The 26,565-nt window shown below is 54.6% G+C and overlaps 1 protein-coding gene across 3 annotated transcripts in view; it reads left to right on the plus strand.

The window, feature by feature from the left end:
- The window catches only part of RET (ret proto-oncogene), a 52,752-nt gene extending 27,583 nt beyond the window's left edge, over positions 1 to 25,169 (plus strand). The window contains exons 4-20 of one of the 3 annotated variants that reach the window (XM_007962434.3): positions 53 to 294; positions 1,505 to 1,700; positions 4,177 to 4,376; positions 6,369 to 6,627; positions 7,268 to 7,393; positions 8,021 to 8,131; positions 8,721 to 8,840; positions 9,652 to 9,908; positions 11,463 to 11,610; positions 13,294 to 13,401; positions 14,446 to 14,660; positions 14,960 to 15,082; positions 16,835 to 16,905; positions 18,509 to 18,646; positions 19,713 to 19,812; positions 21,402 to 21,549; positions 22,939 to 25,169. In XM_007962434.3, the coding sequence (XP_007960625.2) occupies positions 53 to 294; positions 1,505 to 1,700; positions 4,177 to 4,376; positions 6,369 to 6,627; positions 7,268 to 7,393; positions 8,021 to 8,131; positions 8,721 to 8,840; positions 9,652 to 9,908; positions 11,463 to 11,610; positions 13,294 to 13,401; positions 14,446 to 14,660; positions 14,960 to 15,082; positions 16,835 to 16,905; positions 18,509 to 18,646; positions 19,713 to 19,812; positions 21,402 to 21,549; positions 22,939 to 23,096 (2,720 nt within the window). In that variant the 3' untranslated portion in view covers positions 23,097 to 25,169. Of the gene's footprint in view, positions 1 to 52; positions 295 to 1,504; positions 1,701 to 4,176; positions 4,377 to 6,368; positions 6,628 to 7,267; positions 7,394 to 8,020; positions 8,132 to 8,720; positions 8,841 to 9,651; positions 9,909 to 11,462; positions 11,611 to 13,293; positions 13,402 to 14,445; positions 14,661 to 14,959; positions 15,083 to 16,834; positions 16,906 to 18,508; positions 18,647 to 19,712; positions 19,813 to 21,401; positions 22,335 to 22,938 lie in introns of those variants that run through there. The other 2 variants (XM_073018924.1, XM_073018923.1) reach the window with 2 other exon arrangements.
- The last annotated feature ends 1,396 nt before the right edge of the window (positions 25,170 to 26,565 follow it).

The following is a 26,565-nucleotide window of genomic DNA, read 5'->3' on the forward strand; positions in this document are numbered from 1 at the left end:
GGCCCGGTCCCGGCTGGCGATCACGCGGGGCCCCTGTCTGCTTGGTGCGCAGGTGAGGGTCTGCCCTTCCGCTGCGCCCCGGACAGCCTGGAGGTGAGCACGCGCTGGGCCCTGGACCGCGAGCAGCGGGAGAAGTACGAGCTGGTGGCCGTGTGCACCGTGCACGCCGGCGCGCGCGAGGAGGTGGTAATGGTGCCCTTCCCGGTGACCGTGTATGATGAGGACGACTCAGCGCCCACATTCCCCGCGGGCGTCGACACCGCCAGCGCCGTGGTGGAGTTCAAGCGGAAGGAGGTGCTTGTTCGCGCGTGCTGTGGTCTACCCAGTGTCTGTCTCCCGCAGCAGTTCGTTTCTCTGTCGGTTTAGTGTCCGTGTAGCCACCCAATCATGTGGCCGACCATTCACGCGTTCATTTGTCCTTCGTCTCCGTCGGCCCCCTCTGTCCTAGGGGGAGGAGAAGGGGGAGTCCTGTCAGCACCCAGCGGGGCCTTGCCTCGGGAGGCTGGGTGCCCAGTCTGGGACTGTCCAGGATGAGGCCCGAGGGCTCGCGTGTGGGGCACACTTGTGCCGCTGCAGGCGGGCGCGGCGCGCTGCCCGGGCGGGGAGCATCTGCCGGGAGGGCACTCTCTCCCACCAGCAGTCAGCCCCCAACGGGAGGGCCATTGAGTGACCAGGAGCGGTGCCCTGGATTGGAAAGGGGCAGGAAGGCGGATCGCCGCCGGCCCGGCCCGGCCCCGCCCCGCCCCGTCCCTCTCCGGTTCGCGCTGATGGAGCGCCACCGCCACCTGCTGAGCCTCAGGCCTTCCTGCAACTGGCCCACTCCGCCGGGGCCGTGGGAGAGTGGGCGTGGGGACTGAGGTAGTGCGTTACCTTGTGCCGCTTCTCTGGGCACACCACGTGCAGGTTTGGCAGGGAAACGAGGTCCCACCGAAAATACACCTTGTGAGTAAAGGCTGTGTGGGCCGCCTAGGGGTGACAGCAGAGGCCTGGTGCGCAGAGCCGTCCCAGGTGCCCAGCGGCTTTCCTCACAACCCCCTCCAGCCTGGGGGAGGAGGATGCTTCGAGCAGAGCGCTTTGATGTACACCTGGCCTCGGATCTCGGCTCTGACATCTGTTCCTGTGTGACCTTGACCTGACCTTCACCCTGTAGGGCCCAGCTTCCTCAGGGGAGAGTGGAGGTGCTCATTCTGCTCTCTAGGGACCTTGATGGGACCTGCCAGCAGGGTGCCTGGGCATCAGCTGTAATTCTCCTTATAAGAGGTCTACATTGCACCTGTTACACAGGCGAGGGTCAGTGGCTCAAGGAAGGTGACTGGGTCAGGCTGGCCAGTGACCCCGTGGGAACTTGAATCTAGGTCAGACAGTCCCCATACCTGGCTCTGACAACACACACCTGGTCCACCTGTGGGCTGCGTGGGACGTGCAGCATCCTGAGGTCTCTGGTTTTGGGGGGTCTGAGGGGCCACTCTCACCTGCACTGACCAACGCCCTCTGCATCCTGCAGGACACCGTAGTGGCCACTCTGCGTGTCTTCGATGCAGACGTGGTACCTGCGTCAGGGGAGCTGGTGAGGCGGTACACAAGCACGCTGCTCCCCGGGGACACCTGGACCCAGCAGACCTTCCGGGTGGAGCACTGGCCGAACGAGACCTCAGTCCAGGCCAACGGCAGCTTCGTGCGGGCGACCGTACATGACTATAGTAAGAGGGGCTGGTGGCATGGCCTGGCTGGGCCCCCAGGAAATGAGGTGCTCGTTCTTCATGGGCAAGCAGCACCCCACACACATGCACACCTGGCATGGCCCTCTGCGGCCCAAGCCACTTCCCCTCCACCCTCTGCGAAGCACTTCCTGTGTCTCTGCCAGGCCTGCCCTCCAGCCACCAGCAGGGCTTTCACCATGGGTCCTCTCTCCCTGAGCTGCCCCATGGCCGACCCTGGCAGGGCCCTACCACACCCCCATGCTGACCTCGCCAAGGCTCACCATTGATTGCAAACATACATGTCACCTGAGGCTTTCCTCCCGCCCCTGGCACTCCATCATTGCCCCTAAGGTGTCTCAAATGCTTAGGGATTATTGCTCCAGCCTTATCAGCTCTCTGCTAAACAGTCTGGTGTACAGAAGCAGCCCCGAGCCAGGTCGGGGCTTCTGAGCCCATTGTCCTGCCTGACTCCTGACATGTGCCACCATGCTCACCTGCTTGCAGGGCACCTTTCAGCTGAGGCCTTGCTTCCTGCCTCCCTCCCCCACCTCCTGCTGATTTCTCCTGGGATCGCCTTCCAAATAAACCACCTGCATTTGGGGTCTGTGTCTGGGGGAACCCCGGGCCATGGGTCCTTTGCCCCTTTTTGCCTGGCCTGGTCCTGTTCATTCCTCAGTCCTCCCCACCTCACCAAGCCTATGGAGGCCCCACCTGTCAGAAGGGAGACAGCCTCCTTGCCCTGGCACTGAACACCCTGTCTGGCAGAGTGCCCCTCCCATCATTGTTTCCACCGCATGAGAACTAGAGCGGCAGCACGCGGCAGGTACACGGACAGCATGACTTCCAAGGCTTGGCCTGCAGGGTCATTGGGTCTGCTGGAGGCTCCTGCAGTGGAGGGGAGTTCTGCCATGCTCTGGGGGAGCTGTCTGGAGGGCTCTAGCATGTTCTTCCCAGGGCCTTGGTAATGCAGACCTTTAAACCCCCATGTCACACACACACACACACACACACACACACACACCCGTTACCCCCAAAAAATGAAACTCTGTAAAACATTTTAAAGAGGTTTATTCTGAGCCAGGATGAGTGACCACAGCCTGGAGAAAACACAAACCCAAAAAACCTTGAGTAAGTGGTCCCCAGGTCCAAGGTGGTGGGGTTACAGTTTGCTTTTATACATTTTAGGGAGACAGGAGTTACAAGCAAGGACATAAATCAACACTTGGAAGGTATGCATTGGTTTGGCCCCAAAATGCAGGGTATCTTAAAGCAGAGGCTTACAGGTTAGAGGGACATGCAGAGATTCTTTAATTTACAGTTGGTTGAAAGAGTTAAGTTTTGCCTAAAGACTTCAGGTCAGTACAAAGGAATGTTAAGGAGGCCTGCTATGTGTCGCGTGATGCTATACAGGGTCAGGATGGAAAGTAAACCGCGTTATACCTGGGTAATTAAAAAAAAAAAACAAAAAAAAACTAATTAATTAAAAAAATAGGTTTTTAACAAGATTTTATGGGCCAGGCATAGTGGCTCACACCTATAATCCCAGCACTTCAGGGAGACCGAAGCGGATGGATTGTTTGAGTCCAGGAGTTCAAGACCAGCCTGGGCAACATGGTGAAACCCTGTCTCTACAAAAAAAATACGAAAAATTAGCCAGGCATGGTGGCACACGCCTAGATTCCAGGAACCTGAGAGGCTGAGGTGGGAGGATGGCTGGAGCCTGGGCGGTTGAGGCTGCAATGAGATGCAACAGAGCAAGACTCTGTCTCAAAAAAGAAAACCAATGTTATGGTTTGTAGGGTGTTACTTAACCCTTGCCTGGCATGGCCTTAGGTCCTGTTTATAATTTGGTATCTTACTGCCATAAGAGTCTGTTCTGTCAGTCTTATGATCTCTGTTTTAATGTTAATGACGGTCAGTTGTGTCCAAACTCCAGAAGGAAGAGGGCCTAATAAGGCTAGTCCACCCTGCCTTCCTGTCATGGCCCAGAATTCTGTTTTTAAGGTTTTTCTGGTGTCCTCTTGGCCAAGAGGGGATCTATTCAGTTGGTCTGGGGACTTAAGATTTTAATTTTAGTTTACAACTCTATACACAAACACCCCATACATACAGGCACAAATACCCTATGCACAGACACCACACACATGCATACTACACACTTACACATACCACATACACGCATACCACACAAGCATATCATACACACAGACACCTCATACGGTGCGTGCACGTGCACACACACACACAGGCTGCCTCAAACTGAGAAGGGTTCCCTGGACTTTCAGTTCAGCAAATCCCAACATTTGAACATTGGTGCTAACTTAGGACCAGCCCCAGGCCGGTCGCATGGCACTGTACGTGTGAAAGTGCATGTTTGCACCAGTGTGTGTGCAGGGCTGTGTCTGGGAAGAGGCGTGCTACATATGAGGAAGCAGCCAGAGCAGCTCGGGGGTCATTGTTGTGCCCCCACCTGCAGGGCTGGTTCTCAATCGGAACCTCTCCATCTCGGAGAACCGCACCATGCAGCTGGCTGTGCTGGTCAATGACTCGGACTTCCAGGGCCCAGGAGCGGGCGTCCTCTTGCTCCACTTCAACGTGTCGGTGCTGCCGGTCAGCCTGCACCTGCCCAGTAGCTACTCCCTCTCTGTGAGCAGGAGGGCTCGTCGATTTGCCCAGGTGAGCCCACACCCACTGCCCGTCTGGGGAAGATTGAAGGTCCAAGGGACATAGGGGCACAGGGAGGCAGGTGACTGCCTCTTGGCCCAACCAGCACAGAGTAGACTGGGTGGAGTCCTGAACCCAGGGTCAGGAGGTACAGCTGCGTGCACAGAAGAGGCCTGGGAGAGCTCACAGTGGGCAGGGCTAGGGGCTCCTTGGGCCTCTCTTTTTTCCCCCTTTCCATTCTTGGTATCTTTAAAATGTTTTTTCCAAAATGCAAGAGCAATGCTGGGTAAATCTACATATATGGTGACTTGGAAAAATCTTCCTGGTAAATTGGTAAGTGAGAGTGACTTGCAGAGATGTTGGTCCCACGTGACTCCCTTTGTGCAAAAGCAGATCTTCCCTGACGGGGATCTGCAAGTGTGCAGAGATCACAGTGCTGTCCACAGTCATGCCCTCACGGGGAGGCAGAAAACGCTTCCACTTTTTACCTTTTGTAACCAGGTTTGCTAAAAAGCGTACATTTATGTTTGTCTTTGGAAAATAATTATTAGAAAGAGAAAACATAAAAGTAATAAATACTCATTAAAGAAGATGAGGCATGAGGTGTGATCCCTTCTGCCCGTAGGTGCCAGTGTTGCACGTCATGGCGTTCTTTCTGGGGTGTTTCTCATAAGCACTTATTAAGTTGACTTGAAACTGCAGCACGCATGGTCTCACATGCTGCTCTCCCTCGCAGAGCAGCCCGCAGCGCCTCCTCTTCAGAAGGCCATTGGCCAGTTCTTTCAGGTGGTTCTGTGCCCACATCAGCTCCTGTCAGCCACCTGTGTCCAGCCCACAAGGGAGCCCACCCTTGGACATATCCAAGCTCCCCGACCACCCACATGGCCTTTAATGGGAGAGGGATCAGAGACGGAGGGGCGACAAGGCAGAGGGACCTGGGGGTCTCACAGGGGGCGGGGCAGGAGCAGGCATTGCTGGAGGTGAGTCACCTGCCCTCTGTCAGGCTCAAGAACAACGGGGGCCTGAATCCCAGTCCAGCCTCAGCCTCACTGTGGTCTCACCCCTCTCCCCAGTTTGTAAAGCTGTGAATTAGGGACAGGAACCCTGGACAATTTGGAGAGTCACAAGAGAATTTGGAAGTGGGCTTTGTAGGGGAAAGTGAGGAGGCCCAGGAGGCTGGTTTTTGCTGTGGTCACATGGGCCTGGGAGAGCCCGGCCCTACTCTGGCTGACCCCTGTCTCACCATCTGTGGAACTTTGGGTTTCAAGCAACTGCAAGAGTTGCCATGAGGCTGAAAGAATTCAGCTGCCTGGCTCCAGGACCTGGCATCCCCAGGAGAGGCCCCTCTTTCCCAGGGGCTCTGGTCAAAGTCCCAGGGAGGCCCCTTGGTCCTGGCTCCAGGGCCTGGCATCCCCAGGAAAAGAGGCCCCTCTTTCCCAGGGGCTCTAGTCAAAGTCACCGGGAGGCCCCTTGGTCCTGCATGGGCTGGGGCAACCATGCTCCCGAGTGTTGTGGCTGGGGTTCAGTGCTCTGACCAGGGGACACTAGGGCAGGGTGGACCTCTAAACCCTGTGCACTGAGGGAGGAGCAAGGGGTCCCCAGAGCACTGCTGGGGCAGCTGGGGAGGAGCGTGGGAGACATTTTGGCGGCCTTGGTGTCTGAGTGAGGGAGAAAAGGGGAGTAAAGGGTTAAGTCAGGGCCTGCCTGGGGCTTTTCCTGCCACCAAACTGAACCTCAAGGCCCTGGGTTGCTTTGACCTCCAGCTCCCAGGAACAGAGGCAGCTGGTGACATGTGGCCTGAGTGGAGCTGGGCAGGGCAGGGCCGGGGCAGGTGGGTGGGTCTGCAGGCTCTGAGGGGATGAAGGACAGGGCGCTCAGCAGGGCTGCTGTCTCCAGGTTCAGTTGGGGGCTGTTCCAGAACTCAGGCTGTGTGGGAACCTCTACCCTCAGGCCACTGCAGGCTGGTCCAGCGGCCTAGTTAAGGTGTTCCCTGTGCCCCCCTAGATCGGGAAAGTCTGTGTGGAAAACTGCCAGGCGTTCAGTGGCATCAATGTCCAGTACGAGCTGCATTCCTCCGGCGCCAACTGCAGCACGCTAGGGGTGGTCACCTCGGCCGAGGACACCTCGGGGATCCTGTTTGTGAACGACACCAAGGCCCTGCGACGGCCCAAGTGTGCTGAGCTTCACTACATGGTGGTGGCCACCGACCATCAGACCTCCAGGCAGGCCCAGGCCCAGCTGCTTGTCACGGTGGAGGGGTCGTGTGAGTGCCTGCTCCAGGAAGGAATGGGCTGGGGACCTGGGGGCTTCCGGAGCCTGGGCCTGCTGCTCTTTGAGAAAAACAGTACAGCTGCAAGGCTTAGCTGGGGAGTGGGGAAGGCATGGACCAGCTTTACCCTGAGTGACCCAGCAATAAATGGTTGTCCCTTCCAGATAACATACAGGACCTTGGTTAAATTTGAATTTTGGGTAAACAACAGGCAGTTTTTTGGTATAGGTGTATTCTGTGCAACCTTTGCAGCTTCTCGAAAGACACACCTCCAGACCCATCCATGCCCTCTTAGGAACATGCTGAGCAGCTGCCATTCATGCCATTCATTGTGTATCTGAAATGCAGGTCCCACAGGGTGTCCTCAGCGTCGTTGGCCGAATCTGGCTGCCCTCACATCCTTCCTCCTGTACTTACCCCAGCCCAGGTGACCCCCGCTTTGTGACCGTGATGTCCTGTACCCTGCCCTGTGCCCTGTGCTCCCACTGGCTTTGCTGCCCTGGGTCTGCCACTCCAGTCCCCTTGGGCTCCATCTGTGAGGCAGCTCAGCTGGTACTGTTCCCTGTCCTTGGGCACTGGCTGGGCGCTGAACCCAGGCCAGCCCCCTGTGACCCTGCTTGTCTGCCACCTGCAGATGTGGCCGAGGAGGCGGGCTGCCCCCTGTCCTGTGCAGTCAGCAAGAGACGGCCAGAGTGTGAGGAGTGTGGCGGCCTGGGCTCCCCAACGGGCAGGTGTGAGTGGAGGCAAGGAGATGGCAAAGGTAGGTCCTGGAAACGCCCGAGGGAGGCCTGCAGGGGCAATGGCACCGGTAGAAACGGGGTCCTGGGGCCCTGCCAGCCTGGGGTGGCTCTCCCTGCTCCAGGTCTGCTTCTGGCACCTCATCCCCCACGTGGCTCATGATGCCAGCATAGTGGGCAGCAGTGCAGGACTGGGGAGAGGGCTTGTGAATACAGCAAATGGTCCCCAGGCTGGAGTCACTCTGGACTTGGGAAGGTCTGAACCACAGTTGGGATGTGCTGGGGACAGAATGGCCTTTTCTGGGAGGTCCTCGTCCAGGGGATGTGGTGTGGGCAGGGGACTCATTGTCTGCATCAGCCAGAGGCCAGCCTGGGTGTGCCCACCACCATGAGGGGCCCTCACTGTGCAGCCCTGAGAGGGTCCTGGCCTCTTTGCTGCAAGGGCCACCTGTGCGAGGAACCCCCCATACCTCCTCTCCCATAAGCTGTGGCTCCCCAGGATGCTTCCGCTGGCAAGGCTCTGTGTGTGGTGTTTCCCTGCTCAGGGCTCCATTTGCTCCTCCCTAGAGGGGCAGGATCGGCCTAGGAGGTGGTGGGGGCATGTGGCGGGGCTCCCACGTGGGTGACAGCCTGCTGTGTGTCCTGTGCAGGGATCACCAGGAACTTCTCCACCTGCTCTCCCAGCACCAAGACTTGCCCCGATGGCCACTGCGATGTCGTGGAGACCCAGGACATCAACATTTGCCCCCAGGACTGCCTCCGTAAGCAGGGTTTAATGAGGGCATGGGAACAGGTAGGAGATAGTAGGGGAAACCTGGATCCCACATGCACTTCAGCCAGAGTTGCCAGGGCTGTCAGTTTTATGCATCAAGCTGAGCCTCTTGTGCATTTCAGCATCACCCTGGCCATGGGGAGGGAGCAGGGAGGGTCAGGGACGGGGGGAGGCAGGGACACACAGACTGTCCAGGTCCCTGCTGAGGCCCCAGAAATTGGCACACACAGATTTCAGAAGCAGAGAATGGTCAATAGGGACACTGACAGGGAAAGTGTGGCCCTGAGCTAGACAAGGGACCCTGCAATGTGCTGGTCAGGCCACCAGGCTCCAGTTTTGGAGGCAGAGTCCTTTGTTCAGATGAAATGTTAGGAGGGGGCCTGGCTTCACCCATGGCTTCAGAAAGGCACGGTGACCGAACCCTGCCCGGCTGAGCCAAGCTGCTGGGCGCCTGGCCTCCCTGGGCCTATGCTTGCAACACCAGTTGGGGAGGGGGCTCCTTGGGACATTGCCCTCGAAATATAGGGTCCTGGGGTGGTCAGGCACCCCAGGGGGCTGAGTGGGCTGTCTGCCCTCAGGGGGCAGCATTGTCGGCGGGCATGAGCCCGGGGAGCCCCGGGGGATTAAAGCTGGCTATGGCACCTGCAACTGCTTCCCTGAGGAGGAGAAGTGCTTCTGCGAGCCCGAAGACATCCAGGGTGAGTGGGTGGCAGCCACGACCACCACCACCTCCTGGGCCCATGGAGGTCTCAACAGCACATCTGAGGTCCCAACAAGGGAGGAAATTGCTGGGAGACGAGTGGGCCCCATGAGACTTCCCTCCCTCCCTCTGGGCCTCTGTTACTCCATTGGTGCAACCCAGGAGAGGGGCCAGGGCCCCTATAAAGTGTCCTCTGGCCCTAAGTTCTATGATGAACAGGCCAGAAAAGCAATTCTTCCACCAAACAACTTGTCAGGGTGACAGGTCACTATCCCTGTGACCATGCATCTGGGACCCACCCAGGAACACATTTCAAGGTCAACAGGTATGGTGGGTGGCACAGCCACACTGACTACACTCAGGGATGCGGTTCTGCCTGAGCACAGGGACACGTTTCTGGTATTGAGTTTTCCGGTGTTGTATAGCCCTACGTCATGAGCCACTTAGCATTTTCATAAAGAAAATCCCAAAGACATTTGGAACAGAGGAAAATTTTAACCTCCCCTGCCAGCCCTCCAGTGCCAGCTGGTGTAGTGAGCATAGCCTCTGCTGTGTGACCTTGGCAGGCTGCTCAGCCTCTCTGAGCCTCTGTCACCATCTGTAAGAGGGCAATAGTAGTCTAGGAGGGGGTAGTAAATGGCAGTACCCATGCCCGATGGGGTGTTCTCAGGCCTTCCCACACCTTCACGGCCACTTCCCCGCTGGTGTAGACATGGTTGGCTGGAGAGCCATGCGGTGGAGCATGCGCAGCCTGTACCCAGTGGTGCCGAGCCTCTGGGCCTGGAGCCTCACACCGCCCCCACCCACAGATCCACTGTGCGACGAGCTGTGCCGCACGGTGATTGCAGCCGCCGTCCTCTTCTCCTTCATCGTTTCGGTGCTGTTGTCTGCCTTCTGCATCCACCGCTACCACAAGTTTGCCCACAAGCCACCCATCCCCTCAGCTGAGATGACCTTTCGGAGGCCCGCCCAGGCCTTCCCGGTCAGCTACTCCTCTTCCGGCACCCGCCGGCCCTCGCTCGACTCCATGGAGAACCAGGTCTCCGTGGATGCCTTCAAGATCCCGGTGAGGGTCCCCATGGGGCAGGGAGGATCACCTGCCCTCCCCAGATGCCTTCCAGGGTGGGAGGCCAGCTGGGGAGAGGAGGCCATCCTGTGAGGGACTGCCAACACTGGGCAGATGAGGCCCGAGCTCTGCCCCTATTTCCGTAGGGTGCTATGTGGGGACAGTCTGTGGGGTGGGACTATGATGAGGTGCTGTTCCCATCCAGGTGAGAGGCAGTGGTCAGGGTCGCAGCATCGGGCAGGGGAGCAGCAGTGTGGACGGAGGGACACTGAAATCAGAGGGAGGTGCCTCTCCGGGGAGCCTGGCCTGCAGGTCTGCGTGTGCTGCTCAGAGCCTCCAGGCTGTGCTGAGCACCCTGGAGCCTCCCTGTCCCGGCCAGGCCTGCTGTGTGGTGGCCTGCCCCTTCAGTGTCCCCACTAGCACTGTCTAGGGCGCTGGAAGCCAAGCCTCGTTCTGGGAGGAAAGTGGCCACTGCCACTTCCCCACCAGCTTTCCTAGTTGGTGGTCCCCGTCCTGGCCTGGCCGCAGCTTACTCTCATGGCAGGGCTCTAGGATGAGCCTCCAGAGTCCTTCATAAACCCAGCGGGTTTGCTCGAGGCTGCCCAGGAAGGCCGCACTGGTCTGGGCTGCTGCTGGCAGAGACCACCACCCTAACCCCAATCAGCTCCAGAGTCACACTCATCAGCAGCAGGTCTTGGACCCGTGACTCAACCTCAGTTTTTGAGAGGATCAGGTTGATGTCGCCCTCATGTGCTTACTGCAGTCTCTGGAGTGTGGTAAACGGGTTTCCAGTGCCAGCTGTGGAGGTGACGGCCACAGGGAAGCCATGGCAATGTCGACACTGACCATGACTGTGGCTTCCCAGGGAACATGGGGCCAGACCAGGACAGCCCAGGAGCAGGAGATCTGGGGTGACAGATGCCCATAGCTGGCACATCGGGGGAGGGTTCCTGGATCCTGGCAGGCTTTGGCCTCCCTGGTCAGAGTTCAAGCACTGGGGGTGGGGGTCTGGGAAGGCATCCGAAGCAGTCCCAAGTGGGCCCGATGTGTGGACAGAACTTTGATGGGAGGGCAGGGTGGTGGTGCCAGCAGGCAGAGTAAACGGGTACGTGAGGGCAGGTGGCAGCCCTGGAGGAGCAGTGGTTCCACACTTGGAGGCAGAACATGGTGGCGCCTTTCTTTGCAGGGGTGGCTATGTAGAGAAGTTGCCCTGGACACTTCCACTGTAGCGGGAGGTCCTGGGCTGGGCCAGTGCTCATTTAGTCCTGGGGCAGGGGTCAGGGGAGACAGTATACCAAGAGCCAGAGACGGTTAGAGTACTGAGTCCAAGCCATGCTGTGACCACACCTGTCATGTAGCAGCTCTCAGGGGCCTGGCTGTGGGGTCCTGCCCTGGACAGAGACAGGCAGCATTGCCTCTGGCTCAGATGACAGCTGGTTCTCTGCACATTGGAACTTGTCCATGGGGGCTCCTTTAAGGGTCTTGCCTTCTTCCTCCCCTGTCATCCTTACACTTTTCTCCCCTCATCTCCCACTTCCCTCATTTCCAACATAGGAGGATCCAAAGTGGGAATTCCCTCGGAAGAACTTGGTTCTTGGAAAAACTCTAGGAGAAGGTGAATTTGGAAAAGTGGTCAAGGCAACGGCCTTCCGTCTGAAAGGCAGAGCAGGGTACACCACAGTGGCCGTGAAGATGCTGAAAGGTACCTGCCAGGCACAGGCACAGTGCACCTGGGGGAGTCTCTGGGACGAGGGGGCGGGGTGAGGCCCCTCCTACCCAGCATGGGACCCCGAAGGGCCCCCATTGCTGTTTTAGAGCGGCTGCAGTTGGGGGACCCCTCCCATGGACCACTTGGACCTAGAGAAGCAGAGCAAGGACTTTGTTCTCCCTGGAAGGCTCTAGAGGTGCTGCTGTGCCAGTGCCACTGAAGATCTAAGCTTTAAACATTTAAAAAGCCCTTTGGTTTTGAGCTGATAGCCATCTTCACTCCAGTCTCTACCCCATTCATTCCTCTCAGCCCAGTGTCTCCTGGGGTCCTGGTGAAGAGATCACCAGTAAGCACTGGCCCTCAATCTCAAGAGGGGCATGGGCCTATCTCGCCTGCTTGCCCAGTCATGCCACAAGTTTGGCTCTTGATGGGCACATGCACCTACCCACACAGGCCTGCATGTCTGAGGCTGGTGACTGCACTGAGTGGCCCCCTCTTCTGTGGCCAGGCCCCAGCCCTGGGGACAGCCAGGCTGAATGGCAGTGAGGGAGAGTAGTTGGTGTACACAAGAATTATTTGCAGTAGTCAGGGGCTGCACAGCACAGGGTGCTTCCAGATGCCTACCCAGCCCCTCAGACTGGGTTCACCTCCAAGCCAGTAAAACCCTGGACTCTCCAGGGGTACGGGGAGACCCTTGGATTTCCTTCAGCCATGCACAGCCCCAGGCCGCCCACACCTGATCCAAGGGGTCCTGGGGCCCCAACTCTCCAACTCCTCCTATGTTGGAAATGTCCTCTCCCTTCCAGACAATCCTTCAGGACAGAGGAGATGGCACGGCACAGCTGGGCAGTGGGACAGCTGACCTGGGAGGGATGGCTTAGCCATGTGTTCTGACTCTCTTGGAATACCTTCAGGCCCAGGCACCTGCTGGGCATTCCAGGACAGCACTGGCCACCCTCGGGACGCGTGTGCTGGGCAGGCCACCCCTGTGGTGCCTTGTCCTCTTTCCATCATGCCTCTACAGTTAGACTCTCTGGGGAATCATGCTGTCCATTAAGAATAAGCCAGAATGTCAGGTGTTCAGTGCACTGGTAACACTGCTTTATCTCAGGTGCTAATGTGGGTCTTCTTAGTAACTAACGGAGTTTGAGCTGCTGACATGCGTGTGTGATGGATATATCAGCAGCATGGGAGATGCCTGGGCTCCAGGCTGGCCATCTCAGATGGGAGTGGGAAACGGGGAGCCTGATCGTGGTGTGTGGACCTCCTTCATGGCTCTCCACCTTCTCCAAGGCCTCTTCCCACAAGTCAGCGTGGGTACCTGGGGGAGTCCCCTCACCTTTCCAGAAGGATTAAGGAGGGGGATTTCTGTGGACCACTGTCTTCTAAAGACGACTACAGGAACATAATGCCACATACACAGGTGGCCCAGCCCTGGGACACTGGGGAAAGATCTGGCATGTGTGGATGCTGGCTCCTCAGGTTGCTTCTTCCTCAGGGCAGATGAAGCCCCTGTCCACTGACCCCAAAGGCTGGGAGAAGCCTCAAGCAGCATCGTCCTTGCAGGCCTCTCTGTCTGAACTTGGGCAAGGCAATGCCGGTCCATCCTGACCAGTATGGTCATGGAAGGGGCTTCCAGGAGGGATCGTTTGCAACCTGCTCTGTGCTGCATTTCAGAGAACGCCTCCCCGAGTGAGCTGCGAGACCTGCTGTCAGAGTTCAACCTCCTGAAGCAGGTCAACCACCCACATGTCATCAAATTGTATGGTGCCTGCAGCCAGGATGGTAAGGCAAGCTGCAGGGTGAGGTGGGCAGCCACAGCACCCAGGCTGGGGGCTCCATACAGCCCTGTTCTCCCTCTTTCTCCCTTTCCTGACTGCTCCTGCCCTGTTTCCTATTCTCCCTCTTTCTGGAAGCCTGGCTCAGGCCCCAGCCTGGAGCTTGTGTCTAGCTGAGTCCATGGGCTTAGTGGGCACTTCCCATCAGAGGGGCCGCATGCTAGCGGCACTCTGTGGGCCCAGAGGGCTACTCAGAGGTCTCTGGTGTGACATGGCCATGTGTCCTCACCCAGTTCCGGGCTGAGCCCACGGTGCAGGGAGCTCTAGGAATGGACAGTGCATCCTGGGTACTAGGGTACCCTGGGTACCACAGGGCACTAGGTGTGCTGTGACCTCAGGTGACCCCAACCCCGCCCTGCGAGACAGGAACTTTGTCGCCATTTCTCACATAAAGATCCAGGAGACCAGCCTGGTTTGTTGGTTTTCCAAACCACCGTGCTGCTCAGGGGCTTCCCAGCATGCATGTGCGGGTGTGTGTGAGAGGGATAGGGAAACACCGGGAGCGCGCAGTAGGCACTCTGTTCAGCACCAGTAGAGTTGGAGGCTGGACCTGGGGCAGGACAGGTGAGAACAGGGAGCAGGCTGCGTGCAGAGCCCAGCGCCAGGCGGGAACCCTTGCACCTGCGAAGGTCTCTGCCTCCATCAGCACCCCCAGCCTGCACTGGGGCAGGACCCAGGAGGCAAAAAGGCATGGGGTCCTAGCATCAGGGAGGGGTGCCTCCCAGGACAGTGTCGCCTGCCTCAGGCAACTCTAGAAGGAGGCGCCCACACAAGCAGCAGGAGGCAGAGAGCAAGTGGTTCAAGAGAGAACTGAGACTTCAAGGTCTTCGATCTCCACGGAGCTGCAGCTGTACTGCCCGAGGCAGGGCTGTGTCTGCCCCCTTACTCATTGGGTGGCTGGGCCTGGGGGTCCTGCAGCCTCCCACCCTGGCTCCTGAAAGACCGGAGCTGCCTGACCCGCACGCCCAGGGCCCCCTTTCTCCACCCCCAGGCCCGCTCCTCCTCATTGTGGAGTACGCCAAGTATGGTTCCCTGCGGGGCTTCCTCCGTGAGAGCCGCAAGGTGGGGCCCGGCTACCTGGGCAGTGGAGGCAGCCGCAACTCCAGCTCCCTGGACCACCCAGACGAGCGGGCCCTCACCATGGGCGACCTCATCTCATTTGCCTGGCAGATCTCACGGGGGATGCAGTACCTGGCCGAGATGAAGGTGCGTGCATATGGCTGTGCACCCAGCCAGCCCCGGTCAGGCCACACCCTGACCCACCATGTCCCTGCCACCCACATCCTGGCCTGCCACGCCCCCACCATGCCCCGCTCTAACCCACCACGCCCCTGCCATGCCACACCCTGACCCCGCCACGCCCCTGCCATGCCACACCCCCGGCCCAGGTCTCACCAGGCTGCTACCCGGGCCACACCCTACCCCTCTGCTGGTCAAACCAGGCTAAGCCAGTGACCGCTGCCGCCGGGCCATGGCCTGAGGACTTGTGCTGTTTTTCCTCGCAGCTCGTTCATCGGGACTTGGCAGCCAGAAACATCCTGGTAGCTGAGGGGCGGAAGATGAAGATTTCGGATTTCGGCCTGTCCCGAGATGTTTATGAAGAGGATTCCTACGTGAAGAGGAGCAAGGTGCCCAGTCCTGGGGGTGAGGCGGGGCTCCCGGAGATCCCAGCTGCACCACAGGGCGGGCAGTGCCCTTGAGACACCTAGGAAAGATACCGAAGATTTGTGGAACTCTTAAGTTTTTTATAGCCCTCACCCCAAATATTTCTGACCCTGGGTCCCCAAGGACCCAGTTAGAACTCCACTCAGCCTCTGGCATGTCCTTCTCCTCCAGGGCCTCGAGGGCACCCCTCCCCTGCAGCACTGACTGAGGTCCTTGCCACACTTTTCAGAGGCCACCTCATGCTGCGGAACTAACAGTCCTCTTCTGCAGAATAAAGGTCACCGTTCTGATGTGACCTTAGCTCTTTTCTCAAAGAAAGGTGGGATGAAATTAGCAGGATCGTCATTCTTTGCAGAAAGGAATGTACTGCTTTACAAGTGAGGCTTCTCCTGCACAAGGGCCTTGGATGCTGGGCTGGGTGAGTTTAGAGGCATAGGAACCCCCTGGACAGGATCCAGAAACGCAGCCCAGCTTTGTCCAAGGCTATGAAACAGGCAGTGGGCACCCTTGAGGACACCTGGTTCCCTACCGTGGTCCTAGTCCCAGGACAACTGCCTTGGCCCTCTTAGTTTTTCCGCCCATGTCAGCCCCTCTCCTGCAGCCTCCCAGTGGCAACCCAGGCAGGTCAAGTTCAGGGGGCTGCTCAAAGGCCATGCTACCCAGACGTTCAGAGCAGACCCTGCTCAAAAAAGAAGAAGAAAAACACACACACACACACACACACACACACACAAAAGGCAACTTCCTATGATTCAGCTTTACTCTGAGGGGTCTGGAAAAGTCATTTGTGTTGCCAGGGGTTGTGAGCTGTTCAGTTTCTTCTGGGGTTTCCCTTATGACAGCAGATCTCAGAACTGCTGCAGGGGAAGGGGTAGGGGTTGGCCCGGGCTCTGTGGAGGGTGTGGACACAGCCTTCCTGTTGATGTAGTGGTCCTCCAGGGAGAGAAGCTGAAGGCATTCCTACACAAGGTGTGCAGGCTGCACTGTCACACACTGCTACCAAGACAGCCACAGTGCACTAAGGACATAAATCCCTAATGTGTTTAAGTAAAAGAAGTGACAGTAATGTTGTGTTACAACCTAAGGCACACATTTTAAAAATGGACTTGCACCTTCAGGCTTGTCTGTGGAGAAGCTGTTTCTCAAGTTACCCTGGAAAGGATTTGTTAGGTCAGACCCCAACACTGATGAGGGATGTAGGAGGCTGGGGGCACTCATTCAGAAATACTAAAAGCACCCTGCAATACAATAAGAGAGAAAAAACAGCCTCCCCCAAGGCACACAGACAAATCCCTTCCCTCAAGGCTCTTTCAGTGTGGTAGCTGCTGGCAAAGTGCCCAACATGGAAATGCTAGATGTTGGTTTCCCAAACACATTGGCCCTCAGAACCCTAGCAGAGATCTTGCTGGAGGAGTTCCAGGCCCATGCATAGGGAAGCACTGCTCTACACCACCGGCAGGCCTGTGTCGTGTGACAAACTGGCCCTGTGTGGCTGTGGGCGGGCAGCTGACTCCCGCCAGCATCTCAGCAATACCCAGGAGGTTCAGGCTGAAGCTCCGGCCCCTTCAAAGCTGTGTGTGGCCAGCTCTGTGCCCAGGAGTGTCTACAGCACTCTGGCTGCTGAAAGCTCAGGGATAGGGCCTGGCCTTCTCCTTCACCCCTCCTTCCTAGAGCGTCAGAGTAACTTAAATGTCTTTCTTCCATCCCCTCTTTAGGGTCGGATTCCAGTTAAATGGATGGCAATTGAATCTCTTTTTGATCATATCTACACCACCCAAAGTGATGTGTAAGTGTGGGTGTTGCTGTCTTGGGGTGGGGGTTACAGAAACACCCTTATACGTGTAGTCGGATCACGACGCCCATCCATGCAGTTTGGCCAGGGAATTGCACTGGCCCTCAGCACCTGTCTGCAGTGTCAGCCCTCCACAATGACCCCCTCACTGAGGGGACTTCATGATGTATTCATGAGGCGAATGGTTGGGCCAGGCCAGGCTGCAGTTCTGAAAGCTCCAGTGGAGCATGAGAGCAGAGCAGGTGGCCAGTAACCCAGCCTCCCCCGCCCTTGCCAGCCCCACGCCTCCCTCTGGGCTCCTTGGTGACTCACAGGCCCAGCCCAGCAGTTACCCTCCTGTGGTCCTGAGTAGGGCTTTGGGCTCAGGCAGAGTGCCCAGTGACTTGCCCCCACCCACAAGTGGAGCTTGGGGACTCCACCTGAAGATGGCCTTGTGTGAGTTTATAGATTGGTGTGCCCCAAACTGCTCAAAGGTGAAAGCCAAAAATTCATTATTCAGGTCCAATGACAAGAGCTGATCACTTTCAAAACAGGATTCTTGCCTCTAAAGTGTTCTATAGTCAGCAGAGGTGTGATGTGCATCTCTTTTTTTTTTTTTTTTTTTTTTTTTTTTTTTTTGATGGGAGGATAGGGTCTCACTCTGTCACCCAGGTTGGAGTGCAGTGGCACAATACTGGCTCACTGCAACCTCCACCTCCCGAGTTCAAGCAATTCCTGTGCCTCAGCCTCCTGAGTAGCTGGGATTACAGGCACACGCCACCTCTCCTGGCTCATTTTTTTGTATTTTTTAGTAGGGACAGGGTTTCACCATGTTGGTCATGCTGGTCTCGAATCCTGACCTCAAATGATCTGCCCACCTCAGCCTCCCAAAGTGCTGGGATTACAGGCGTGAGCCACCACACCTGGCCAACACGTGCATCTTAAATACTGTGGGCTGTGAGCAACCATTTGGACAACAGCTTCCCAATTACATAAGCTGAGTGTAGGCTAGTTGGAAAAGGCAGAGAGAAAAGCATAAAGAAGAGACTGAATGTCACTGGACCACACCACACAGTGACCTCTGGCTGCCCTCTGGTGTGCTCTGTGGTGTGCACATGTATGCTTTTTATTGCCCTAAATGGGCTCATGCGATACTGTTTTGTGATATGATATTGTTCCCATTGCACAGCAAATTTTCCTTCACAGTTAAAATGTTTTTCTATAGCTTTTTTCCTTCTAAGATTTTATGAAATTTTCCAAGCACATAGAAATGGTGAAAGAACTATATAAGGCACTCTGAGTCTGGTGGTCTGCATTCTCACCCCTTTAAGTGCCAAACCTCATGTGCCCCTTGTGGGTGTGGCTGCTCCAATGGGAGTGGCTTGGGCAGGGACTTCAGCTTCATGGAGTAGGGGGCAGGCAGGCAGGCAGGCAGCCCTTCCGCACCTTCATACTACATCCATCTGAGCAACCAGACCCAGGCTGACATCTGTGAGCATCTGTGCTTGGGGCCGACAGGGTCAGCAGGTGCTTGGTGGTGGGGATTGACATCTGGGCCCCCCGGAGGGCACTGTGAGGGCCAGGTGGAGCCACTCACTGGTCTTCTCACTCTCTGCAGATGGTCTTTCGGTGTCCTGCTGTGGGAGATCGTGACCCTAGGGGGCAACCCCTATCCTGGGATTCCTCCTGAGCGGCTCTTCAACCTTCTGAAGACCGGCCACCGGATGGAGAGGCCAGACAACTGCAGCGAGGAGATGTGAGCGGGAACCGGTTTTGGCCCAGCCTCACTTGGGAAGGGAGGGGACACCTGTGTGCATTCCCTCCCCATCCAGAGCAGCCCCAGGAGAAACCAGGAGAAGTGGGGGATGGGGAGTGGGCAGGGCAGAGGTTAGAGAGCCATCCTTGGGTGTTGCCATAGATGCTGGGGGTCCTACCCTGCTGAGGGCTGGTGGGCTTGCTAGGGGGTCTTATAAAAATGAGCGAGAGCAGGGACTGGTGCAGTACAAGCTCGAGGGCTAAGAGCTGTCCCAGCATGACACTTGGGGAGGAGCTGGTAATTCCAAATGGCCCAGGGGGCACGTGTTAAGGGGTGCCTGAGCGGAGGTGCAGAGCCAGGCAGGGGCAGCCTGGGCTGCAACCTGAGAGGTTGAAGCCTTTACACTCTCGGGAGAGATGGTCTTAGAAACCAGGCCGAGAACAGATGAGAAAGGGCTGCCCAGAGGCAGAGATGCTTGGTCCATGCATTCCATAGAGTGGGGCGTGGAGGGGGCATCCTGGGCCAAGAAGCCAGGCACCGCCTCCCTGGGCCCCCAGCTGGTGGCCAGTTGGAGCACTGTGGTCTGCCTGGGCACCCAGGCAAGCAAGGATAGTGCAGGACAGACGTGTGATTGCCAAAGGTTCTTGTTTGTCTGTCTCCACACCTAAAAGCCCTCAGTCAATTCATCCTTCTTGAGAGTTTTAAGGACAGGCACTTATCACTTAGCTGCCAGAGCAGGCATAGTATCCAGTGAGCTGTTTACCAGTGTCTTTGCAAGGGAAGTAAAAATGAATCTCCCTTGGAGGGAAGGGAAGCCTATAGGATTCTGGACCACAGCTCTGGGAGACCTGAGCACAGTGGCCCATGGGCTGGATCCTGCAGACAGGCCATGCCCCAGTCCCAGCAAGGCTCAGAGGAGATGTCAGCGATGCAGAAATAGCTTTGGGGTTGGAGACAGAGCACACTGGGCTCAGGGTGCAGGGCAGGGTGCGGTGACTGTGGTGGGCTGTCCTTCCGAGACCTGGCCTTGCTTGGGTCACATTGGCCTGTCTGCTCTTCCCACCAGGTACCGCCTGATGCTGCAGTGCTGGAAGCAGGAGCCAGACAAAAGGCCAGTGTTTGCGGACATCAGCAAAGACCTGGAGAAGATGATGGTTAAGAGCAGAGTGAGTGCCTGGGGCCAATTCCCACCAGCTGAAAGTGGCATGGGAGACTCCAGCCTCACCCCAGGCAGTGGTTTTAGCCCTCAGAGCTCCCAGTGTGAGGCCACAGTGGGATTGTGCAGAGAGAGACAGTCATGCTCTCCCCTGCGTGCAGACAGCAGACTGAACCCTTCTCAGGCCAGGCTGCTTGGGCTTCTTTTCAAGTCATGAAGAAACCAAGATTCTTCACATTTAGGAAGAGCTCTCTACAGACAGGCATGGGAGGAAAATATTCCAAAGCCAAAAAAAATTGGTTTCCATAATGGAAAATGAGAAAGTCGAGTTGAAGCAAGTGCCCAAAATTCAGATGCCCAGAGGGGAGCCCAGCTGGGGGAGGGCAGTGAGTAAGGAGCAGTGGAGACTGTGACAAACAGCCAGGCCCCTCCAAAAGGTTCCTTGCTGGGGTACCTGTGGCCTGCAGAGAAAGGAGCCAGGAATGGACGGGGTCTTCTGAATTTTACAAGGTTTATGTTGTCTCCCAGTTTTTATTGTTAACAATTCATTTAAATTTCCCAGAGCCAAATGTAGGCAAAACAAAGCTTATCAGGGGGTGACCAGAGTCAGCCCGCGTGCCTGGAAGTACAGTTTGTGAGTTCTACACATTTTCAACCAGTTTCATCAGGCAGCTACTAGGACCCGTACTGTGTCTCCGAGGCTGGGAATCCAAATAAACAAGACCAGCACAGCCCTGTCCTCACGGGGTTTACACACAGACCTTGTCTTAACATTGGCACATTTACTGAATTGTCACTTCTTCAGACTTGGATAGCAGGATGCAGGACCTAGGACCCCGTAGGAACACTTCACATCACTGTCTCACTTGGATGAAAACTCCAAGTCCTGAGAATGCAGGGGTGTTCTAAACAGAAGTGATCACTGGTGCTGGCCTTCCTAGAACAGTGCTGAGAAACAGCCAGGAAAACACTGGGCCCCTCTGTGCACATTCAAGCTGGGCATTGAAAGGAGCAGATGCAAGTGGCCCCTCATGCTGGGGAGCCTGTACCTGTAGCAGGGTCATGTGCACCCTGACAGCACTGTCAGATTTCAGAAGTCTCAGCCCTGACGTGATGTTCTAGATGACGGGGATCCTTGGGGAAAGCTGGAAAACATCCTGCAGGCTGGGGCTGCATCCTGGCATGTGGCTGCAGTGGGCTCCCCCAGAGCCCAAGGGTTTGTCAGCGGGCCAGTTCCCTGCCACCCGTCTCCGAGTTGGGCCAGGGGCGGCTGGATGAGGCATCCCACGGGGCTGCCCTCCAGGTCCTGGAGATAGGACCCTGAGGGAGCACATTTCTGTCCCCAGGGAGGTGACTTTCCAGGGGAAGAGACAGAATAGACAACACCCAGGGGGAGCGATGGGGACCTCAGAGCAGGACCAGGCTAGCCAGGAGTCCTGGGAGCTCAGCGCAGCCTGGCCCTGGTCTCCCGGAGAGGCCGGGAGATTGGTGCAAGGTGGAGACTCAGCCAGAGCCTCTGCCCTGAGGGCGGCAGGGGACCTGAGTTGTGTCTATTTCATGGCGTATAGTGTGGAGTGACCGGCCATCTCTCTCTTCTAGGACTACTTGGACCTTGCGGCGTCCACTCCGTCCGACTCCCTGCTTTATGACGACGGCCTCTCAGAGGAGGAGACACCCCTGGTGGACTGTAATAATGCCCCCCTCCCTCGAGCCCTCCCTTCCACATGGATTGAAAACAAACTCTATGGTAGAATTTCCCATGCATTTACTAGATTCTAGCACCGCTGTCCCCTCTGCACTATCCTTCCTCTCTGTGATGCTTTTTAAAAATGTTTCTGGTCTGAACAAAACCAAAGTCTTGCTCTGAACCTTTTTATTTGTAAATGTCTGACTTTGCATCCAGTTTACATTTAGGCATTTTTGCAACTATGTTTTTCTAAAAGGATGTGAAAATAAGTGTAATTACCACATCACCCAGCAACTTAGGATGGTAGAGGAAAAAACAGAGCAGGGTGGAACTCTCAGGGGAGACCAAGAACAGGCTGAATAAGGCATTTCTAGGGTGGGAATCAAGTCATAGCACTTCTACTTTAACTACGTGGATAAATTTACAAATCTGGGGAGGTATTCAGTTGAGAAAGGAGCTGCCAGCACCACCCACCCTGCACTGGGAACACAGCCAGGTTCCCCCAGACCCCTCCTGGGCAGACGGGTGCCTCTCAGAGGCCACCTGGGACTGGCAAGCGGCCACTGGCCAAGCCTCAGCCCCAGTCCCAGTTGCATGTCCTCCATCCGGGGCAGTGAGATTGCAGGAGCTGGCCGGCCCTGGGAGGACACACCCCCACTCTTGTTTTCACATCCTTTGCCTTACCCACCTTCAGGACAGTTGTCACTTATGAAGTCAGTGCTAAAGCCGGAGCAGTTGCTTTTTGAAAGAACATAGTCTGTGGTGCTGTGGTCTTGCAATGGACAGTAAATATGGTTCTTGCCAAAACTCCTTCTTTTGTCTTCGATTAAATACTTGAAATTTTATTCTGTTTCCTAACTTCATCATTGGTTGTTTGAAATCTTGGAGTTTCAAGCATTTTTTCAAGCTGAGACGGTTCCTTTTGCATGCCTTCTGACTCACTGACTCCTCACTGGCTTTGTGTCTAGTGCCACACTCCATTTGTGCTGACGATGCTATGAGGCTGGCCCGCGTGCGCCCTCGATTTGGAAGGTCCTCTTCTCCGTTGTAGGCTCAAGACAACAGACGAGTGCCTCCTTTATGTTAGAGAACGTTTTATAGAACGTTCCCGCTGCAGTAAGCCATTGAGTGTAGCAGTGTGCTGTTGCCCTACACTGCTTTAGAAAAAGTTAAGCAGTTTGACAAATATACATCAGATTTGAGAGTCTCAAGCTCATAAAAGTCAAAATTGGTAGTGTCTGTTAAGTTACATTTACCAAGAGAGCACATGATATTTCCCTTAACGATAACAGTGTTTTTGGAAACCTGAAGCACAAAACCATTAATGTAATTGGCACAGAAACCATGAGTTTGGTTTGAACATCAAAGGGAGTTTTGCCAAGGCCTTACTGTCTGCACTTGAAGTTTTGGTTCTTCAGTGCAGAACAAATGATCTGTTTTCATTTTTAGGCATGTCAGACCCGAACTGGCCTGGAGAGAGTCCTGTACCACTCACGAGAGCTGATGGCACTAACACTGGGTTTCCAAGATATGCAAATGATAGTGTATATGCTAACTGGATGCTTTCACCCTCAGCGGCAAAATTAATGGACACGTTTGATAGTTAACATTTCTTTGTGAAAGGTAATGAACTCACAAGGGGAAGAAACATGCTGAGAATGGAAAGTCTACCGGCCCTTTCTTTGTGAACGTCACATTGGCCAAGCCATGTTCAGTTCCCAGGCGGCAGACTCGTTTTTGGTAGTTTGTTTTAACTTCCAAGGTGGTTTTACTTCCGATAGCCGGTGATTTTCCCTCCTAGCAGACATGCCACACCGGATAAGAGCTCTGAGTCTTAGTGGTTAAGTATTCCTTTCTCTTCAGTGCCCAGCAGCGCCCAGTATTGGTCTGTGTCCATCAGTGACCGCCAACGTTCTGTGTTCACATGTGTGGGTCCACTGCTTACTACCTGGTGTATGAAATTGGACCTGAACTGTTGGATTTTTCTGGTTGCCGCCAAACAAGGCAAAAAAGTTTCACATGAAGCACACACACACAAAAGGCAGTAGGAAAAATGCTGGCCCAGATGACTTGTCCTTGTTCAGAATGAGAGCCTGGGAGGGCCTGGGGGTAGTGTCAATGCCCCTCCAGGGCTGGAGGGGCAGAGGGGACCTGAGGATGGGCCTGGGCTCAGCATTCGAGATCTTGAGAATGATTTTTTTTAATCATACAGCCTTTTCTTAGGAAGACATTTGGTTTTCATCATGATTAAGATGATTCCTAGATTTAGCACAATGGAGAGATTTGATGCCATCTTTACTGTGTGGATGGTGGTATCAGGGAAGAGGGCTCACAAGACACATTTGTCCCCCGGGCCCACCACATCATCCTCATATGTTCGGCACCGAGCAACCACTACCCCGATGAGAACAGTATGAAGAAAGGGGGCTGTTGGAGTCCCAGGACTGCTGACAGCAAAGGCTTCGCTGCTGTGAATCCCACCTGCCACCAGCCTGCAGCACACCCCACAGCCAAGTAGAGGCGAAAGCAGTGGCTCCTCTGACCTGTTAGGAGCAGATAGGGCTTGTACTCACTTTAATTTGAATCTTATCAACTTACTCATAAAGGGACAGGCTAACTAGCTGTGTTGAAAGTAGCAATGACAATGACAAAGGACTGCTACACCTCTGATTACAATTCTGATGTGAAAAAGATGGTGTTTGGCTCTTATAGAGCCTGTGTGAAAGGTTTATGGATCAGTTCTTCCTGTGTTTGTAATTTAATGCTGCTACAAGACGTTTCTGTTTCTTAGATTCTGACCATGACTCATAAGCTTCTTGTCATACTTCATCGCTTGTTTGTGGTCATAGACGCACAACACTCCTCCAGTCTTGTGGGGGCAGCTTTTGGGAAGTCCCAGCAGCTCTCCTGGCTGTGTCGTCAGCACTGTAACTTCGCAGAAAAGAGTCGGATTACCAAAACACTGCCTGCTCTTCAGACTTAAAGCACTGATAGGACTTAAAATAGTCTCATTCAAATACTGTATTTTATATATGCATTTCACAAAAACAGCAAAATTATGGCATTTTGTGAGGCCAAGGCTTGGATGTGTGTGTAGTAGAGCGTTATGGTGTGTGTGCACACACCCAGAGGGAGAGTTTGAAAAACACTTGTTGGACACCTAACCTGGCTCTAATTTGGGCTGTTTTTCAGATACACTGTGATAAGTTCTTTTACAAATATCTATAGACATGGTAAACTTTTGGTTTTCAGATATGCTTAATGATAGTCTTACTAAATGCAGAAATAAGAATAAACTCTCTCAAATTATTAAAAATGCCTACACAGTAAGTGTGAATTGCTGCAACAGGTTTGTTCTCAGGAGGGTAAGAACTCCAGGTCTAAACAGCTGACCCAGTGATGGGAAATTTATCCTTGACCAATAACCTAACTGTCTATTCCTGAGTTATACAAGTCCCCATCCTTATTAGCGCTATTGGAATTTTCATGCACATATATGCAGAAGTTCCTAAGTATTAAGCATTACTGAGTATTAAGTAGCGATCTGTCAGTTATTAAAATTTGTAAAATCTATTTATGAAAGGTCATTAAACTAGACCGTGTTCCTTTTTTTGTAATCAAGGTGACTAAGAAAATCAGTTGTGTAAATAAAATCATGTATCGTAAAATGTGTAACCTTTTTTTTCTTTTTAACATTCTAGTTGAAAACAGATTTCTGATTTTGTAGTTTCTGACGTTTTAAATATTGTATGGAAACTACAAAATCAGAAATCTATCGTTTTAAATATTTAAAACGTCACAAAGAATTCTATCATGATAACCACTGAGGCATCAGTAGTGGTCGAGGACTAGGGGCTCCCGTGATATCGCTGGTTTATCTGGTACATTTGCATGTGAATAGGCACATTGATAGAAACTGAAAAACTCAGCTAACTCCACTGTTCAAGGAATCCCTTCCTTAAGGTGTTCATCCCTAGAACAAAGCAGCATCCAGCATCGAGTTTAGGTCTTCACAGTTCTCTAGCAATTTGCTTGTTGCTGATCTTTTGAAGTTGGCCTTAGAGTGTGTGAGAGAGAATATAAAATGCCGAGTCCTGAGGAAGGCCATTAGAAGTGTGAGGGAAAATGCTGTCCTGACCACCATGAAGCCTGACACACTCACTGCTTCTGTTTATGTCTTCCCCAAGGAATTCTCTGAGCTTCTTATGCTGGGCGTGGAGCTGGTGGGTCAGTGGGTAAATGGGAGTTGTTGTCAACATCAGTCTTATCTGCGATTGCATTGTATCAGATGGCAAGGGCCTGTGTCACATGCATACATGTGTGTACACGTGGGCCTTTGCATGCTTTGCCAGGTGGTGTACACACAGGCCTTTGCACACCTCGCCCAGTGCCTGCCCCAGGCCCATGAGGCCCCGCCTCCCAGCCGTGGGTGCCTGTGTCTGCTCACGGCTTCCTCCTTCAACGTGGACCACAGGAGCTGGAAGTGAATGTAATCTCCGGAGCCAGCTGTTTGCTATAGCCTTTACCTCTGAAAGTAGAAATCTATGCCAAGAAAAGTTAATACTAAAAGCCACCCCAATGTAGACTCTGCATTAAGACTATTTGAATGTGTATGTTTACTGTTTTATTTTCCCCTAAAAACACATTTTCTGCCAACCTTCACGAAGGATTTCTTCCCACCACAAGGCCAGCTTATATGGTCAGAAATCTAGTTGAAATGTGCCTGAGAACAGGACTTGAACAAATACTTCATATACAAAATAAATTTTGAAGGGAAAGCACAATTTCTAACTTTAAAAAGGCTCTCCCGCAGGCAGGTGGAGCAGTTAGTAGTGCCTCTCCCTGCCTCGGATGCATTTACACATAGTGTCTGGCACACCTTGTTTTATTGCTCTTTGCTTTATTGTGTTTTTCACAAATTGAAATTTTGTGGCAACACTGAATCATCGGGAAAGTCTATCAGGGCCATTCTTCCAACAACCCACACTCATTTCATGTCTCTCTATCAGTACTGTTGAGCAATAAAGTATCTTCAAACCAAGGTATGTACATTGTTTTTTAGACATAGTGCTGTCA

Source organism: Chlorocebus sabaeus, chromosome 9 (genome assembly GCF_047675955.1).
Source record: "Chlorocebus sabaeus isolate Y175 chromosome 9, mChlSab1.0.hap1, whole genome shotgun sequence".
NCBI lineage: Eukaryota > Metazoa > Chordata > Mammalia > Primates > Cercopithecidae > Chlorocebus > Chlorocebus sabaeus.